The 19,751-nt window shown below is 43.2% G+C and overlaps 1 protein-coding gene across 1 annotated transcript; it reads left to right on the forward strand.

Annotated features, from left to right (window-relative positions):
• Positions 1 to 3,389: 3,389 nt before the first annotated feature.
• On the forward strand, positions 3,390 to 17,967 carry ERRFI1 (ERBB receptor feedback inhibitor 1). The gene is made up of 4 exons (XM_007980677.3): positions 3,390 to 3,549; positions 14,004 to 14,201; positions 14,308 to 14,384; positions 15,285 to 17,967. The coding sequence occupies exons 2-4, from the start codon at positions 14,077 to 14,079 to the stop codon at positions 16,469 to 16,471; spliced, it is 1,389 nt and encodes a 462-aa protein (XP_007978868.1). The 5' UTR covers positions 3,390 to 3,549; positions 14,004 to 14,076; the 3' UTR covers positions 16,472 to 17,967.
• Positions 17,968 to 19,751: the final 1,784 nt, after the last annotated feature.

Consider the following 19,751-nt stretch of genomic DNA (forward strand, 5'->3'; position numbering starts at 1 on the left):
GAGATAATTTAAAACAAATTGGGTTCAGGGAAAAGAGACTGTTTCCCCGAATCTCTGGTGTAGTGTTCTAATCTATTAAAGGTCAATGAATAATCACTTAATAAACACAATATGCTACTATCACTTCAAGATGCTTAGCGTTTTCCTTTTAAACTCTTCCCAAGATGTCCTACAATATTATTGACATATCAATTTTATTATAACACATCATTAACAGACTATTAGATTAAAAATTTGTGGGGTGTAAGTCTTCTCATGTAATCCTTCCACGGCTGAGAAAGCCATATTATATAACTGTAAGCTAAACGTGGCAAACTAGTGGCTAAACAGGTTTCTCCCCAAAAATGAATAAAACAAGTTTATTTTGCAAGTTGTTTAAAATAGAAAAATCAGATTAATCATGTATTACTCATGTGACTTTATGATTTTTGATAATTTACCAAAACATTAGCACATCATACAGCTCACAACTGTAGAGTGAGTATCCTGTTGATCTTCTTTCTCTAAAGAAGGGGTGTGTTTGATGGTTGCTCTGGTGATTATCACTGTTTTATGAATAGGGGAATGTAAAAGCATGCCAATAAGGCTGAAGCACAAATTACAACTGTATTGTAGTGACTTGAAATGGTATAGCCAGGGTTCCTTTCAGATGAAACTTGAGCCCCTTCAAGTGCCCATTCAGTAGATACTGTTCTGTGAGGTTTGAAAAGATGTACCCTGGCAAGTTCTCAGGCTGATCTTTTTTTTACACTGATAACAGCCTATGGGTAAGCCACGAACATAAACGACACCAAAATGGGAAGAAAATCGGGACAGATTTTCTTTGGATCAAAAACTAGTCAGTTGGTAAGGAACTCAGCAATTAGTTGTGACTCATTTCCATCATCCTAAAATAATACTAAATGAATGACAGTAAGGAGACAGGTTAACTGAATTGTTGACAAATAGCACAGGCATGAAAATGACCCAATGGCCCCTTGTAAGCCAGAAGAGCCATCAGAAAGGAAGCCAGATTTCTCTCTGCAAAACGTTCGTTTGTTTTGCAACCGAGAGAGGGCAAAGATACTTCAGATTCTTTTTTTTTTTCTTTTCGTGCTTAAGACCTTGAATTCAAAATTAGGCCTTTGAATTAAATTAAAAAGAATGTAAGTAAATAATAGTGGGGAAAAGGCAAATCATTTCATGGGGTGTAGAGTTAATAGTTAACCTGATAATAAGGCCAGAATCTCATTCCATATGTTAAACTACCCCAATTAGGTAGTGCTCAGTGTCTAACTATCAGGCATTATTGCTGAAGTGCAAGCAGGGGCTCCAGGAGGCTAGAGGTCAGCGACAGGTCTCGGCTCTGCCAACAGAGGACCAGCCACGGGATTTGTTCTAGTTAAAACTAGAGGGTTTCCGTCTGTTTGCTTTTTTTCTTACTTTAGTCACTCTTGGTTTGTTATCATTTGTATTATTTATTTTACGGTTAAACTATAAGCCTAAGTTGCATCACTGGCGCCCCGAGAAACCTCCTCCCACAAGCCCGCTGGGGCTTTGTCCTTGGGCATCTGTGGCCTCTCCAAAGCCAAAAGACGTCGGGGCCAGCTCAGGTCGCCTGAGTAAACACAAGCCTGGGAAGCCGAGGGACCCCTAGGTCAGCAGTGGGGGAGCTCCTCCTGAAAACCCCCAGAGACCCTGAAGGGCTCAACCTCTATCAGGACCTTTCAGGACCCTTCCTCTATTTTCCAACGCAGTCAGAGGAGCCCTGGGCTTCCCCCGCGTGGCCTCACCGCCCCAGGCTGGCCCACTCTGTCCCTTCATGCTCCCTTGCTGTCCTACTCTGTCCCTCGCCATCCCTCACAGTCCTACACTGTCCCTCACTGCCCCTCCCAGTACCTCACCGTCCACTGTCCCACACTGTCCCTTGCCATCCTTCACTGTCCGAGTCCCTCACTGTCCCACACAGTCCCTTACTGTCCCACACTGTCCCTCACAGTTCCTCACCGGCCTTCACTGACCCACTGTCCCACAGCTCCACACTGTCCCTCACCATCCTGCTGTCCCTCATCATCCCACACTGTCCTTCACTGCCCCACACAGTCCCTTACTGTCCAATACTGTCCCTCACAGTTCCTCACCGTCCCATACTGTCCCTCACTGACCCACTGTCCCACAGCCCCACACTGTCCCTCACCATCCTGCTGTCCCTCACTGTCCTACACTGTCCCTCACTGACCCACACTGTCCCTCACTGTCCTACACTGTCCCTCACTGACCCACACTGTCCCACAGCCCCGCACTGTCCCTCGCCATCCTGCTGTCCCTCACTGTCCTACACTGTCCCTCACCGTCCTGCTGTCCCGCACTGTCCCTCACTGTCCCTCACCATCCTGCTGTCCCGCACTGTCCTACACTGTCCCTCACCGTCCTGCTGTCCCGCACTGTCCTACACTGTCCTACACTGTCCCTCACTGTCCCTCACCATACTGCTGTCCCGCACTGTCCTACACTGTCCTACACTGTCCCTCACCGTCCTGCTGTCCCACACTGTCCCTCACTGTCCTACACTGTCCCTCACTGTCCTACACTGTCCCTCACTGTCCCACACTGTCCCTCACTGTCCTACACTGTCCCTCACTGTCCCACACTGTCCTACACTGTCCCTCACCGTCCTGCTGTCCCTCACTGTCCCTCACTGTCCTACACTGTCCCTCACTGTCCTACACTGTCCCTCACCGTCCTGCTGTCCCTCACTGTCCCTCACTGTCCTACACTGTCCCTCACTGTCCTGCTGTCCCGCACTGTCCTACACTGTCCCTCACCATCCTGCTGTCCCGCACTGTCCCTCACCGGCCCACACCGTCCCTCATCATCCCACACTGTCCTTCACTGCCCCACACAGTTACTAAGCGTCCCTCACTGTCCCTCCCACGCCGCAGGCCCAGGCGAGAGAGGCCGCCTTCTCCCCCTCCAGGGCTTCCTCGGCCCACACGGCCAGCGGCGGCCCGCGGAGAGGAAAAAACGCACAATCTTGCCCGGACCCTGAATTTATGGGAAATCCCGCGCGAGGCTCGATGTGCCCTCACTTCGGGCAGGAACGGCGGCCGAGGTCCAGGTGGCCGCGGGCTTCTGAGGAAAGCTCGGCGTTGAGAGGTTCCCGGGGGTGCCGCACGGCTCGGGCAGAGGAGCGGAGCTGCGGCCGCGGTCAACCCGGAGACGCCTCCCCGGACACAAAGCCGGCTCCCGGCAGCGCCGCGCTACGCCGCGGTGGGCCCCGCGCAAACGCCTCGGCCGCGGCATCGCCCCTTTAAGCGGCGCGCGCCCTGATTGGCTGCGGGAGGAGGCGGGGCCCGACGCGGCGACCTCACGGCCAGGGGCCTATGCTATATATAGAGGCGGCGGCGGCAGCCGCGGCGACGGCGGCCCATTGCGAGGCAGTTTGCTAGCGGGAGCGCGAGTCAGTGAGAGGCGCCTGCGCGATGTCCGGGCCCCTGAGCCCGCGGCGCTGAGCCAGCCGGGACGGACATGCGCGGGAGGGCGCCGCGGGGCAGCCGCCGCTCCTCCGGGGTAAGGGGCCTGGCGCAGTGAGGGGGTGGGGAGGGCCACGCAGCGCTCGGTTCCCTCAGGGGCCCCCGCGCCGGGTGCTGGGATCCAGGCGGCTCCCCGACGCGAGGGCGGGGGCGTGGAGGGCGCGGGGAGGGTCGCCGCGACGCGGAGTCTCTGGGACGGAGGGAGGGGCCGGCCGGTCGCTCGCGGGCTTCTCCTCATTGAGGTGTGGAGGGCGGGACCCTCCCCGGCGGCGCAGCCCGGGCCTGGGGACGCCGCGAGGTGCCGGCGCCCGCCTTCTTCTCCACGCCGGCCGTGGTCGCCGCGCGGCCCCTCGGCTGGCCGGGGCCATGCACCCGAGCGCCCGGGACACGTCCCCGCACACCGGGACCGCTGGAGCGGACGGGGCTTCGGGAGCGGCGAGCTTGAGAGTCCTAGTCCCGCCGCCTGCGCTTGCGGGGTGGCCCGGCGGGGATGAGCGTCTTCGGCGCTAAGGGCTTGTTTGATTTTTTTTTTTTTTCGTTGTAAAAATCGGGGTTGCGTTGTCTTGTTGACACCGTGTGCCCGTAAATCCTGTCTTGAAAGCTGGGGTGGGAGGCTCGGTGATTGCTTGCGGTGGTTGGTACCGGTTCTCTTTGGCGGTCAGCCCCGGTCCCTCTGCCTCATCTCCCAGCGACGATGGTAATGCCGAAATCAGTATTTAAAAATTCGTCTGAGCTGTTCTGAACTCTTCCTTCTCTCCTAGAAACGTGAATCTTTGCTCTGAATGTCTTACGTACCGCTTTGAATGGAATGGGATTGCAGAATTAATGTGTTCAAGATGCGAATGCTTATTGGGAATTTGTGTATTTATATGTACATCATAGCCCTGTACAAATTAGATGACTCCTTAACCGTGAATGGTGCTGTATTGGTGCTTGCTACGTCTTTATTAGGATTTCATCATTGCTTGAAAGAAACCAGTCTCTTACCTGATAAAAATATGAATAGATTGTTAGTCATAAACTTAAGTCAGAATGGAGGCTGTAGCTTTAAAAGAGATGTGTTGGTGACTTGAGGTACACCTGCAACACAGGTAGGGCAAGACTGGTTTCTAGGCAACTGTCAGGGGTGAAGAGAGGTGAGGTTAAAATGCCGTTTTTTTTCCCGTCCAGAACAAATGTTCAACCTTTTATAAATGTGTAAGAATGCAATGGGTATGCATTTGTTGAGACTGAACATCCCAAGTTCACTGTACCTATTTTTTTTAACTGCATTTCTTTTCTTATGTTTCTGTAATTACAATATACAGTTTTAAGTGAAATTTTATTTGAACAGAAACCAAAGACAGGCTAGGCATCAGCAAATGACCAAATTTTGCAAAGACCAAAATAAAAGAAGCTGGTTTCTTGCTAACATGCTGGCTGTAATTGGTTACCAATATGTTATCAAGCAAGCTCTTTTCCAGATATTAGCAAGTTTGAAGAAAAATAACAGAGGATTTAGCATGGACTTCAGAAACTATTTGTCATTCCCTTCACTTCAAGCAGAGGTTTATTTTCACCTGTGTGTTCCAGGTGACACTCGATAATAAGTGATAGAGGTCTTGGACTAACGATTTATAACCTGACAGATATATTAGATTGTAAACTCCTTAAGGGTAGGCACTCTGCCTTGTATAGCTGCTATCTTATGCAGCCTTGCACATAGTTGATGTTGATAAATCGTTGCATGAAAGCATGTTTTACCTTTTAAGTCTCAGCAGTACTGGACCAGTCATTGATAAGGGTTGGAAAGCAAATCTGTTTAATTTTTTTTTTGACTGTTATGAAATGTCTGAATTATTCATACTTTTCACAGGTAAAACTGTTGTTTCAATCATCGGTTTTCCTATTTGCAGTTCACAATAAATCCTGGTCACTCTAAGATTCAATTATGCTTGAGTTTTTGTATGAAAGTACCTCTTGACTGCTGCTTCTCAAAAGTTGAACTAGATAATACTTCCTTTCTGCTGAAACTAATGGTAGCTTTTCAAAGCAATTTGCCTAAATTACAGGCACAATCTAACATGCTTGAAACTGACCTGATTGTCTGCATACCATCAGATTGCTTTAGAAAGGAGCAGAGGAGGGGAAAGGAGGTGCCAAGGGTAATTCCAGGAATTTGAATGGCATAGGCTCCTTGTACCAGAGAAACAACTCTGCTCTTCATCTAAATAAATTTGAATTGGTACCTCATCATCTGGATACATTTGGATACATTTAGCATCCTTGGCCGGTGTCTGGGTTTATAAAAGCTAATGGAAAACTCCCTTCATAAACGCAGTCCAGTTGTGGCATTCTGGCATTGTTCACACAGCATAAACATGTGCTTTGTAAAGGGAGATGAGGCGAATGAGTTTGAGGGTCCTAAATGTAAGTTACTAGCTTAACAATTAGTTTTAAGGTAGGGAGAAGTTAGGGATTCAGATTTCAGAAGGTGGCAGGGAGGATTCTGAGAATTGAAGTCTTTGTTGATACTGTAGTCCAATTCCTTACACGGCAAAATTGGGCAGTGTTACAGAAAGACCACTCTTCCAGGTCTCAATGAGTGTGTCTTTAAAATGTGGGGCTTTTGTCCAGGCTCAGTGGCTCACGCCTGTAATCTCAGCACTTTGGGAGGCCGAGGTGGGCAGATGGCTTGAGCCCAGGAATATGAGACCAACCTGGGCAACATGGTGAAACCCTGTCACTACCAAAAAAAAAAAAAAAAACAAACACAAAAATTAGCTGGGTATGGTGGCTCATGTCTGTAGTCCCAGCTACTCAGGAGGCTAAGGTGGGAGGATTGCTTGAGCCTGGGAGGCAGAGGTTGCAGTAACCCAAGGTCACATGACTGCACTACATCCTGGTGACAGAGTGAGACCCTGTCTTTAAAGACAAAAAGAAACAAAAAAATGTGGGGCTTTGGCTACAGAAATGGAGCCCTTTTCAACCTGGAAACAATAGGAAGGTAAGGATTGGAGGACATTGTCCAAAAGCTCTTATTCAATACCCCAGATGTGAAATGGACTAATTACAGATTGTTTTTTAAACAACTATTCGCTCAGTAGAATTGTCTTCTGACTCTTATCAGGGCTGCCTCCTTTTCAGCCTTTAGATTTCCATTGTAAAAGTCACCTACTCAGAGAGGCCTTCCCAAACCACCTGTGTAAATATATGCTCCTCTGCCTCCTTATCCTATTGCTGTACCCTGCTTGTTTCCTTGGAAGGTACCTCCATCTAAAATTGTTTGCTTGCTTGTCTATTCTCTTCCTCCCTCATTAGATGGAAGGTTTCTTCAGGCAGCAACCATATCTCTTTCACCTCACATGGTATCTAATCCAGAATAAGCACTTGATAAATATTTGTGAAAAGAATTAATCCTTGCCCTCTAAGAATTTTGGAGCTGAATGAGCACTATGAGTTCAGTTTCTGTTCCTGCCTCTGCTATTGACCAGCACTTAAGTCTTGAGCATTTAACTTAACAGCCTTTTGCTTCAGTTTCTCCATTTATAAACAAGAATGTCACAAGGAGAAATGAGGTTGTTGCCTAAAATGAAGATACTATAGAGCGGAGAGGTAGTGAAAGTGTGGGGAAAATGCTGGAATATAGGACAGAAGAGCCATGGTAGCCTTTTTGCTTATAGCAAGATATTTAACCTCACTTTGTTTCCTCATCTGCAAAATGGAGATTATAATCCCTGCTGCTTCTTACAGGGATGTTGTGGGGATCAAGTGAGATAATGTGTAAGCAGGTGCTTTGTAACTTGTAGAGTGCTTTACAAATATAAGATATTCTATTATTAAATTCCGGATTTTACAATACAGTGTGATTATAATGCCATCATTGGGATCCATGCTGTGAAAGTGTATTAAAAGGAGGCCCGTTGGGTATATGTAGTAACCCCTTATTACGAGTAAAAACAAGACTTGTGTTATATGAAATAACCGTGTCATAAAGAGTTCTATTATGGTGGGGCATCAGTGTATCATTAAAGATTGAGGGCTTCAAAATAATTGTTTGAAGTGGTAAAAGAATGTCAAACTGATGCCTTAACCCACCCTTTTTAGAGGATACATAGGCCAGATCTACAATTAATAACTTTTAATAGGAGAATTTGAGGGAGTTGAAGTAAAACAGGAACTTTCATAGGCTACAGGTTACCCAAGAAAAACTGTTTATTACCAGTAAATCCAAAAAAAGGGATCTGTGCTACCCTTAAAAGTTGAGCATTATACTCAGTTGGATCCTATTTCGCCGGTTTAAAAAGCTGTAGGGACTGGAAGAGGCAGTGTGGTGTGTTGGTGAAGGGCCTGGACACTGAAGCCGGGCTGTCTGGTTGAAGTCCTGGCCCCATTGCTCACCAGGTTTGACCTTGAGCAAGTTCTTTAACTCTGTGCCTCAAGTAAGTGAGAGTAATAATAGTAGCCCACCTTACAGCATTGTAGAGGATTAAATAAGTTAATACACACAAAGCACTTAGAACCATGCTTGCCTGGCGGTTGTATGTCCAGTGAATGTTGTTATTAATGGTTTTATATTAATTGTAACAATCTAAAGTTACCATTGGATAACTTAAATGCTTGTTAAATAAATTCGAAGTTTTAAAGACTTGCGTCCCATCATTAGACCATTGTGCTCATTGTCTTTAGATTAGAATTCGCTTTTATAATAAAAAATAATCTATTGTGTATATGTCAAAAAGAAATAATATTTTTTCTCCCCTCTGTGTGTATATATAGTTACTGATTGTGCTACTCTATAGGAAAAATACAAAGGACAAAATATATTCCTGCTATTCTACTTTTCTGCTGTCACACTCAAATTGTGTAGGAGGCTTAAGTGGGTCGAAAGACTGGATTATGGTAGTTGAGGGAATGGGCTTTTTGTTAATTTAGCTTTTTTAAAAATACTTAGAAAACATTCTGAATTATTGAATAAATTATGTCATTTATTTTTTATTTGACAGTTTGAAGATAAATTATTTTCTCTGTTGCCTCTATTTCACCACCTACAAATGGTCCATTATGTTCTGGACATGTTTAAGAGCCTCTGAGGAATGGAGCTGCAAACACAGACACAAATGTTCATCTTTGCCACACTGAACTACATTTTAATATTTACTGAAGCCATCAAGCTTTTCTTGAATTCATGCAGGAGTATTTTAATTACATTAAAATATGACCTTATTTTGAAAGTCATCTATGTTTTTTATTTAAAGGCTATCTATGCCTACCATGGTAGAGAGTACAACTAAGGAAGTTTTCTTAACTTGCCTCTCTCTTTCTTTTCCTATCCCTAAATCATAGGCTATTAAAATGAAATCTGGGGCGGGCGCGGTATCTCACGCCTGTAATCCCAGCACTTTGGGAGGCCAAGGCAGGCAGATGACCTGAGATCAGGAGTTTGAGACCAGCCTGACCAACATGGAGAAACCCTGTCTCTACTAAAAATACAAAAATTAGCCTGGTGTGTTGGCGCATGCCTGTAATCCCAGCTACTTGGGAGGCTGAAGCAGGAGAATCACTTGAACCCAGGAGGCAGAGATTGTGGTGTGCACCACTGCACTCCAGCCTAGGTGACAAGAGCAAGACTCTGTCTTAAAAAAAAAAAAAAAAAAAATTGGTGGGTGTTTTTTTTTTTTTAAATTTCCTCACAGGTGATTATTTTAGACATTTTTAAAAATAAACATGCAGAGATTGGTCTATCTGGGGAGGATCTAAAATCATGGAGTTTGTCATATTCCTAAATCAGTTTCTTTTTATAAATTTTGCCTCTAAATGTAGTTACCTTATTATCTTCCCTGGTTATGGAAGTACTTAATGTAGGTGATTCTTAAATGGAACTGAAAAGACCATTTATCACCCTGAATAAACAGAAATCAGGTTCTAGAACCAGATTGAAAGGAGGAAATTACATCACACTCTTAAATAAGGAAGCACTGGGCAGAACTGGATGAGTTGTATGACAAAAATGTGCCCCTCCTCCTCCCATGGATGGCTTCTGAGATTTATTAATGAGATCTGGTGGCCAGGTAAGCAGATCTAGGTTACTGCCTTAAGGTAGCCTGCATTTCTTTCTTTTTCTTTCTTTCTTTTTTTTTTTTAAAGCAATTTCAAAGAGACTATCCTCAAGCTAAAGGCATGTGATTTCACCTTAATGAAGAAAATGCAGGGTGCTTTTGGTGTAACTTTTTTAGCAAAATGAAAGTGACCTTAAATTTAGCAGTAAAAACACAGTCTAGAAGGAATAGTGTTTTAAGAGAAGGCAAAACACTGTTTTCAGGAAGTACCCCCCTAGTTGCTTCAAGTAAATATACTGTAACAGAAACCAGTTTAGAAAGCTACATTGTTAACCACTGAAGCTTATAATTTTTACTCAGTCTACAAACTGTCTACTTTGAATTCTGGAAATGAATTTCATAAAAATTCCTTCCTGTTACATATCCTAAGCTTGTTACATTATTACTGGGCAGTCACCTCACTCCAGCACGCATTAAGTTTATCCTTACTGAGCTCTTCACTGACACACGGTGTATGTGAATCTTTCATGTCATTACTTTCTAAAAATGAGATGAATATTTTCTCAGTATCCATTTAATAAATAATAGACATGAATGATGCCAAGATTTACCGGGGGAAATCATAAATCGGACATCAGTTCTGTCCTGGATGATTTGAAGTGTGGAATGGGAATTGGGGCCCAGCACAGAATAACCCAAGAACAAAGCACCCCTGCTCTGGTGTTTCATGAAGGGAGAGGCTTCATGGAGAAGGTAGGGTAGAGTTGACCTTAAAGGATAAATTGAATTCTGACAGATTTGGGGAAAATAGAAATGAGCTTGAAAATATAAATTAGGTTTATATTGTAAAGGCCTTAAATGCCAGGCTGAGGAGGTTTTATTTAGGAGCCTTTGAAGGTTTTTCGAGCAGCAGCAAATCTTAGTTTGAGCTGTTGTTAAGGAATATTGGCCTGGCACTGGTGTATGGAATAGGCTGGATATTTCCAGACCCCAGGAAGAATGATGCCTGTGAATGGAAGGGTAAGATTTGAGAACTCATGTGAAAGTAGTCTGTGGAACTTGGCAATTGAATGTACATGGCCTCAGGTTAAAAATGGTGCCTTGAGAAGTGTGATCCTCTTAGACCCTGAACTGGTTTGAGTGGGGAATGGAGTATGAAGTGAAAGGAGGAGTTTGGTTTGTAGAGTCTGAGATGCCAGAGGGCCATTCAAGTGGAAAGATAATCACCAGACAATAGGAAATGCAAAGCTGAAGCTTGAGCCAGGCTGGAGTCATTGATTCAGGAGCTGTCTATGAGTTGAAGCTATACAAGTAGATTAATAAAAGGATAACCTCAAGAAGCAAATGATTTTAGGGCTTCTTTTTTTGTTGAATTTTAAAAAGAATCGAGTTATGTTAACAGGAAAAGGTGGTTCACGTCTGAAATTTGGTATTTAACTGCATTTTAGACCCACTAAAAAAGCTAAAAATAGTTGATGAAGTTTGGAGAAGTTATGCCTAAGGTTATTCGGGTCCTCGTCTAAACCATGCTGCCTGGATTCACGTTCGCTTTCCTATTTTTGGATTCCATGACATAATCCCATCTTGTACTTTTTAGATATTGATTTTCTCACATAGGTACATTTTTGCAATTGTTTTCCTCTAATGAGTTGTAAGACAGATAAAATGTGAAAAATTGCAGCATTAAACGTCACTTGGGAAGAGTTTGTTTCTTTTTAGCTTGAGGTTGGTAAAATGGATTTATTTACTCCCCCTCCTTCCATTTGCACTGAATACTAGAAGGTTTTTAGAGAGATGGAGTTTCAGGTGGTTTCATGCTCTCGGTTTACAATCAGAGGAACATTTTTTTTCAAAGCTTGCTTCCAAACCTGTAGCACATTGCCCTTTTTGAGTCTACGGTTTGAAGTTATTTTCCAAAAGAAGAGAACATGGCAGTTACATTGCCCCCCTCATCTCCCATGCTAGCAAGTAGGAAGTTCGGACAGTTTCATAACATGGCCCATTCACAATTCCCCATTGAAATTTAGAGGCAGGTCACCTTCTATGAATACACAAAGACACTATTGTGGTCAGAAGTGAGCTGGCTTAGTGAACACAATTCTTTTTATACTAAAAAAATTTTTTTCTTAAGAAAGCTAACAAGTAGGTGATGGAAACAATGAATAAAAAATAACTTTTTCTAGAACGTATAAATAATTTTAAGCAACCATTGAAATGTAAGTTTAGAATTCCAAGGCAATTTCTGCAGAGGCGATAGTTACACAATCATTCTGTTGAAAGCTAAGATGTAGATGGCATTAGGAGGCTGACACACAGTAATTACTAGTAGTACTTGTTGGCTTGCAGACAGGTGGGGGTTGGGCCTCCAGAATCCCCTGCAGCATTTTCCTGTAATCGGGATGAGCGATCTTCAAACGTGTGCTTTCAAACTACTTAAATACCATATTCTTCTTCCTATCTTGCCTTTCATTTTTATATTACCACAGATACTTTCCTCATAGTCTTGCCAGTGCTTGCAGAATGCTTAGAAAAAGCTTGATAAACCACTGGGCTAAGTACACAGAGGGAGAGGTTGGAATATTTTAAAATTGGCTTTTAAATTTTTTATCGCTTGATGGTAGATACACATTTGCTTCATTTAAGTAATCTGAAAAACCGATCCTCAAAAGACCTCTCAATAATTTAGAATTCTTAAATGACAGAATGTTTTCTTTATCATATATTTGAGAGACTGATTTAAAGAAAAATAATGCTTGACTATCTGAAATAATATTTTAACCCTATCATAAAATCTCTGCCAGATAGAACAGCTGACTGGAAGGGTAAAATACAGAGAGCCAGTCATTGGATCCCCTTCTCTACTTTGTTACTGAGATCTTGAACCTGTAGAGCATTACTCTCACTGTGTTCCTTTCTAATGGGAAAATAATAATGGACACTTGCAGAGTATTTTTTTAAAAGGTTTTTAGCTTTAAAAAACCCCTGTGCCTTATACAATGTGTATATCGAGTTGATACTGATTATGATAATTAGATGGTATTATACAATCATTCATTCAACAAACATTCACTTACTGAGCACCTACTAATGTTCCAGGTACTGATTGTTAAAAGGTGATTGAGACACAGCCTCTGTCCTGAGCTTACAGTCTAGTAGGAGGTGACAGATTTGTAAATAATAGATTTGAAGTTGCTGAGCAAAAAAAAAAAAAAAACACCTGTGTACCTCTCCCCCACAGCAAATGTGTCACAGTCATCTTCAGTCCTTTGCACAGTGCCCAGCACTCAGCTGTGCAGATACTGTTTGCACTAATCCCTTACTAATATTTAGTGAGAGAATGAGATCGTGTTAAAGAGTGTACATGTACATGCCCCAAAAGGGGTCAATGTTATACAGATAATTGACAAATAATATCCTGGTGCCTAAGGAAAAAAACCTAAACTTACCATAAGTAAACTTGGCTATCTGAAGACAGCAGAGATTGATGCTGACTAACACTTACATAACGAATAATAAAAAAGGAAAATGAAAAGGGGGCTGTAGGGACTCCAGACCTGTAACATCTGACAAGGGGGATTGGGGGTCCTAAAGCTGAGGAACTACTAATTTAAGAAAAATGTACTTAGCCTTTGTTATCCATGCCTTGCAGCTAAGCAAGATATGAGTTACTGGGTATTTCACAAAGGAGAATGTAAAGAATGTACCTTTAAGTTTGTCTTTAAAAGGGAGGGAGGAAGCTGTCCCAGGCTTTTACTGAAGCTCATAATCTTGCAGAACTTGATTTTTACAGGATAATGGAAATTAGTATCTTCATATATTACTGTTTGTTCCTTGAATAAGTGGTAACTGGAGAATTTGTCTTCCCATGGCCAACCCTGAAATACAAAATCCAAATAAATGCTAGACCTTGGGGTAGTCAGGTGCCAGTACTGTACAAACTCGTGCTCAGTTTCAGCATTGGGTTTTAGTGAATATTCGTTCTGTGGCATAAAATACAATTACTTTTTTAGCTTGCGAAAAATAAGCGGGATCCACTGGTGCTTCATGCCCAGTGCAGCCGTAACTTAGAAGGCTGGTTTAATAGGTCAAGGGAGGGTCTGTGTGCATTGCCAAGTGAGTGTGATTTGTTGTGCAACTATCAGGCTCTGCAGTAGGAGGTCCTGCTTTTGCTGGCAATAGATTATTTCTCATTTCACTAAAACATTTCATGTCTTTTGGATTAGCGTTTACACAAAAAATCATTTTTTGTGTTTACATGTAAGTATCCTCATGAGACATAAGAATTAGTTCAGTAAGAATTAAGTGAAAGTCCACAACTAATTTTTTCTATTCAGCATCCCCCCCTCCCCGCCCCCCCCCGCAAATTCTGTCATTATATGCTTTGCTGTAGTTTATCCTAATGGAGGTATTTCTGAATTGTTTTCTTTATTCTCTCATCTCTTCTGCCCCCTAGGGAATGAAAGCTACTGGTTGATTCTAAAATGCCTGGGCCTCACAGGTTTGGAGATGTCCCAGAATAAGGCACAATGTCAATAGCAGGAGTTGCTGCTCAGGAGATCAGAGTCCCATTAAAAACTGGATTTCTACATAATGGCCGAGCCATGGGGAATATGAGGAAGACCTGCTGGAGCAGTCGCAGTGAGTTTAAAAAGTAAGTAGAGGATAGAATGCTGCTGTTATCTGGATAAATAAGCGACACTAAAATGAGAGAGGCTTTGATTGCTCTTTATGACCAAGGTATCTTCCTCTCCTTTCAGCAACTTTTTAAATATTGACCCGATAACCATGGCCTACAGTCTGAACTCTTCTGCTCAGGAGCGCCTAATACCACTTGGTATGTATTCTGAAAATCTGATCACAGTAAGCATTTGAGAAGATCAGTCTGGATTCGGGTTAGCTTGTCCTCCAGCATTATTTTTTAAATGAGGAAACCTGAACTATTTCCAACAATAGCCTGACCCCTAGTGGCAACAGATTCAGAAGATAACTGTGTTTTTCTCAAGCTATTGTACTCCACTGCCTTCATTCTGAGTGACTGAGTCCTAAGTAGAACTGTTCGTGGACATGTGATCTTCCAAAATCAAGAATTAGTTCTCATTCCAGCTCTGATGCATACTTTACTTCATGAAACCTTAGGCAAGATCTCCCACCTTTCTAACTAATATCGAATGCATGTTTGACAGTAATAGATGAAAATAGTATAAATGTTCCTCAAAACTTAGAAAATAGTATTTTTAATGTGAATATTTTGTTCCTTGTATCTTTGTCAAGAGCTGTGTGTGAACTGAACACATTGCAAGCAAGTCCATTCACTCACGATATTACGATATGCTAGCAATAAGGACTTTGTCTTATCTCATTGGTACCCTGTGTGCCTCGTATGGTCGCATGTCTTAAATGGCAAGGCTGGTGCAGTATGGTATTCATGTAAATTATATGCTGTTCATCTTCCGCGAATTTTGCACACGTCACAGAACTTGCCTGTGATGTGTGGGTGTGCACTGTGCACATGTCCAAGAGAGATAGAGGAGATAGTTTGTTCTTTGAACCACACCATATGCGTTAACAATCTTCTGCTCTCTAATTACACCTGTGGTTGTTGCATGGGTGTTCAGGGTGACAACAGCCACTCAGGAAGAAAGCTGGGGAAGCATAGGTCGCGGGGGTGCTCTCTCCCTCACACAGGTGGAGAGAGGATTGTTGATCTTTTACTAATATCTCTTGTTCATTCCAGGGCATACTTCCAAATCTGCTCCGATGAATGGCCACTGCTTTGCAGAAAATGGTCCATCTCAAAAGTCCAGCTTGCCTCCTCTTCTTATTCCCCCAAGTGAAAACTTGGGACCACATGAAGAGGATCAAGTTGTATGTGGTTTTAAGAAACTCACAGTGAACGGGGTTTGTGCTTCCACTCCTCCACTGACACCCATAAAAAACTCCCCTTCCCTTTTCCCCTGTGCCCCTCTTTGTGAAAGGGGTTCTAGGCCTCTTCCACCGTTGCCAATCTCTGAAGCCCTCTCTCTGGATGACACAGACTGTGAGGTGGAATTCCTAACTAGCTCAGATACAGACTTCCTTTTAGAAGACTCTACACTTTCTGATTTCAAATACGACGTTCCTGGCAGGCGAAGCTTCCGTGGGTGTGGACAAATCAACTATGCATATTTTGATACCCCAGCTGTTTCTGCAGCAGATCTCAGCTATGTGTCTGACCAAAATGGAGGTGTCCCAGATCCAAATCCTCCTCCACCTCAGACCCACCGAAGATTAAGAAGGTCTCATTCGGGACCAGCTGGCTCCTTTAACAAGCCAGCCATAAGGATATCCAACTGTTGTATACACAGAGCTTCTCCTAACTCCGATGAAGACAAACCTGAGATTCCCCCCCGAGTTCCCATACCTCCTAGGCCGGTAAAGCCAGATTATAGAAGATGGTCAGCAGAAGTTACTTCGAGCACCTATAGTGATGAAGACAGGCCTCCCAAAGTACCGCCAAGAGAACCTTTGTCACCGAGTAACTCGCGCACACCGAGCCCCAAAAGCCTTCCGTCTTACCTCAATGGGGTCATGCCCCCGACACAGAGCTTTGCCCCTGATCCCAAGTATGTCAGCAGCAAAGCACTGCAAAGACAGAACAGCGAAGGATCTGCCAATAAGGTTCCTTGCATTCTGCCCATTATTGAAAATGGGAAGAAGGTTAGTTCAACCCATTATTACCTACTACCTGAACGACCACCATACCTGGACAAATATGAAAAATTTTTTAGGGAAGCAGAAGAAACAACTGCAAGCGCCCAAATCCAGCCATTACCTGCTGACTGCGGCATATCTTCAGCCACAGAAAAGCCAGACTCAAAAACAAAAGTGGATCTGGGTGGCCACGTGAAGCGTAAACATTTATCCTATGTGGTTTCTCCTTAGACCTTGGGGTCGTGGTTCAGCAGAGGTTATGTAGGAGCAAATGGTTCTCAATTTTCCAATTTGATTGAAGTGCACAGAAAAATCCCTTAGATTGCAAAATAAAATAGTTGAACTCTCTGTCTTCACGCGGAAGGTTTAGAGCAGTTGTGAGATGCTGTTATGCTGAGAACCCCTGATTTTGTTAGTGTTGGAAAAAAGTCTTTCAAGTCTATAATTTAAAGATGTGATGGTGGGGAGGGGAGGATGGGGAAGCTTTTTATATATGCATACATTACATACCTATATATAAACTTGTGGTATAACCATAGACCATAGCTGCAGGTTAACCAATTAGTTACTATCTTAGAGTAATATATATTCAGAATAATAAACTCAAGCTGGAGAAATGAGTCCTGATAGACTGAAAATTGAGCAAAGAAATGGAAGAAGATACAGTATACAGTATTGTTTAGATCAGAATCATTAAAAAATATTTTTGTTCAGTAAGTTTGAAGATTTCTGGCTTTTAGGCCTTTTCTATTTTGTTTCATTTATTTTTGCAGGCAGCCTTTTCCATGGAGGGCAGAGTATCCATTCTTTACCATGGGTGTACCTACTTAGGTTAAAAATCATCCCAAGGCCTCATACTTCCAGGTTTCATGTTGTGTCTTGTTGAGGGAGGGAGAGCAGTTTACTTGGCAACCATATTGTCACCTGTACATGTAACACATCTTGAAAAATAAAACGATAATAGAACTAGTGACTAATTCTCCCTTACAGCTCCTGCTTGGTCCCACCCACTGAAGTAGCTCATCGCAGTGCGGGCCGTATTAGAGGCAGTGGGGTACGTTAGACTCAAATGGGATAGTATACTAGGTGCCAGTGTTAGGATGTCAGTTTTACAAAATAATGAAGCGATTAGCTATGTGATTGAGAGTTATTGTTTGGGGATGTGTGTTGTGGTTTTGCTTTTGTTTTTTTAGACTGTATTAATAAACAAATACAACACAAGCTGGTCTTGTGTTGCTGGTTCCTATTCAGTATTTCCTGGGGATTGTTTGCTTTTTAAGTAAAACACTTCTGACCCATAGCGCAGTATGTCTGAATTCCAGAGGTCACATCAGCATCTTTCTGCTTTGAAAACTCTCACAGCTGGCTGCTTCACTTAGATGCAGTGAGACACATAGTTTGTGTTCCGATTTTCACATCCTTCCATGTATTTATCTTGAAGAGATAAGCACAGAGGAGAAGGTGCTCACTAACAGAGGTACATTACTGCAATGTTCTCTTAACAGTTAAACAAGCTGTTTACAGTTTAAACTGCTGAATATTATTTGAGCTATTTAAAGCTTATTATATTTTAGTATGAACTAAATGAAGGGTAAAACATGCTTAAGAAAAATGCACTGATTTCTGCATTATGTGTACAGTATTGGACAAAGGATTTATTCATTTTGTTGCATTATTTTGAATATTGTCTTTTCATTTTAATAAAGTTATAATACTTATTTATGATACCATTAGTAATGTTTCTTGCCTATACTCTATTTATAAAGTATATGAAGCAATTTGACAGCATTATTATTTTTAAGCATAAGCTAAGATTCTTTGAAGTTTAATGTATTCTTGAAACTCTTATTCTCTAGAATGAAATATAATTTGTGCAATCTTTTTCACATATGAAAGTATAGAGTGGAAATGAGCTGTTTGTTTTTACCTTTAACAACTGAAAGAGAACTGAATTCTGGGGTTACTATCAAAAACAATTACATTGGGGGGTGGGAGTCCACATCAAGGACAATGTGACAGAAGAAACCAGTTCTGATGTGTAGACTTGGTTTGACTCTAATTTTTAGGACGAGGTCCCAGTCACTGTGGGCCCTTTGGCAGGCTTTGCTGCTTGCTTGCTTCAGGCCACCCAGAGAATCTGCGCCTGCCTTGGCCTGTCACAGAGATGGCAAGTCCACAGTGGACAGAGGGGCTCCTGGCAGCCTTTGGATGGAGGCAGGGGCTTGGGAGGGGGCTTAGTCCCATGTCACCTAGCCCTGTGCCTGGTTCTCTTCACTGTCCTCTGCAGGCTCCTTTATCCCCTGGGAGAGGGTGGGAGCCCTCCACGACCTTCATCGGGCACCTGCACTGTCTTGCCACTCTCCAGAGTGAAGAGTGAGGGCTCAAATTATCTGGGTTGAAGTTCCAGCTTCATCTCTTTCTAATTCTGTGTGAGGCAGATTATTTTAAATCCTTGTACCTCAGTTTTCTCATTGGTAAAATGGGCAGAGAGGTGGGAATTATTTTGTGACAACTGCATATAAACCATAGTATCTGGTACATAGTGACGCCCCATATGTGAGAACTGTTTTTGCCATCTAAAAGGCTGGGTGTCATTTACGGCATTTTGCAGATGAAGAAGCAGGCTTGCGACATTCAGTCAACAGACATTTGTTAAATCCCAGCCCCATGCTGGATCCTGCGAAAACAAATCCCCTTACCTTATGGAATTTAAAGCAGATCATGTTAATTATGATTACATCTTACACTAAGTGCTAAATAAAAAGGTAATGAACAATGGGAGCAATGAGGACAAATAACAGGACCTGTGGGGTGTTAAGCTCTGAAGGGTTAGAATGGAAGCTGAGGGAGGGGAGTGAACAGGGAGGTGTGTGACCAGCGGAGGAAGCCGACAATGTGAGACACCCTGAAGCAGGAACGGCTGAGCTGCTTCCAGAAAGCGGCTGTCAGGAGGAGGAGGGGCCTGGAAAAACGTAGTGGGTGCCACTGAAAGATCCTAAGCATGAGAGAAAGGTGATGTGATTTAAGAGGACAGTGGTGATTATGTGGAGGACAGATTGGAGAGAAGCAAAAGGAAACGGGAAGACTTAATGGACAGAGGCTACCGTAGTCCTGAACTGAGACAAGACTGCCTTGGGCAGTGGAAATGGAGAAAAACGATTAAAGATACCTGGGAGTAGTAGAAACAGTTAAGTTCCAGATCATGCAGGCCCACGTGCACTGCACCCTTGCCAAAGAGGGACAGCTCCCCAAGCGCAGGGACTCATCTTCCTGTGCCCTGTCCTGACGCGCTGCCTGACCCAGAGGTGCAGTAAGTCCCTGCTGATTGGATGTCTGAATGCAGCACTTGCAGAACTTTATCTGCCTCTCAGACTTTTTGCCTCTCCCCTCCCCTCCACTACATTTTCTTGGTCATATGGTCAAGAATATGTTTCATTAGTTCTGTTTGCTTTCCGTCTTACCTTTGTATTTTTACTTGTGTTTGCAAGCGTGTACCTTTTCCCTGATTCTT

The sequence above is a fragment of the Chlorocebus sabaeus genome, chromosome 20 (genome assembly GCF_047675955.1).
Source record: "Chlorocebus sabaeus isolate Y175 chromosome 20, mChlSab1.0.hap1, whole genome shotgun sequence".
NCBI lineage: Eukaryota > Metazoa > Chordata > Mammalia > Primates > Cercopithecidae > Chlorocebus > Chlorocebus sabaeus.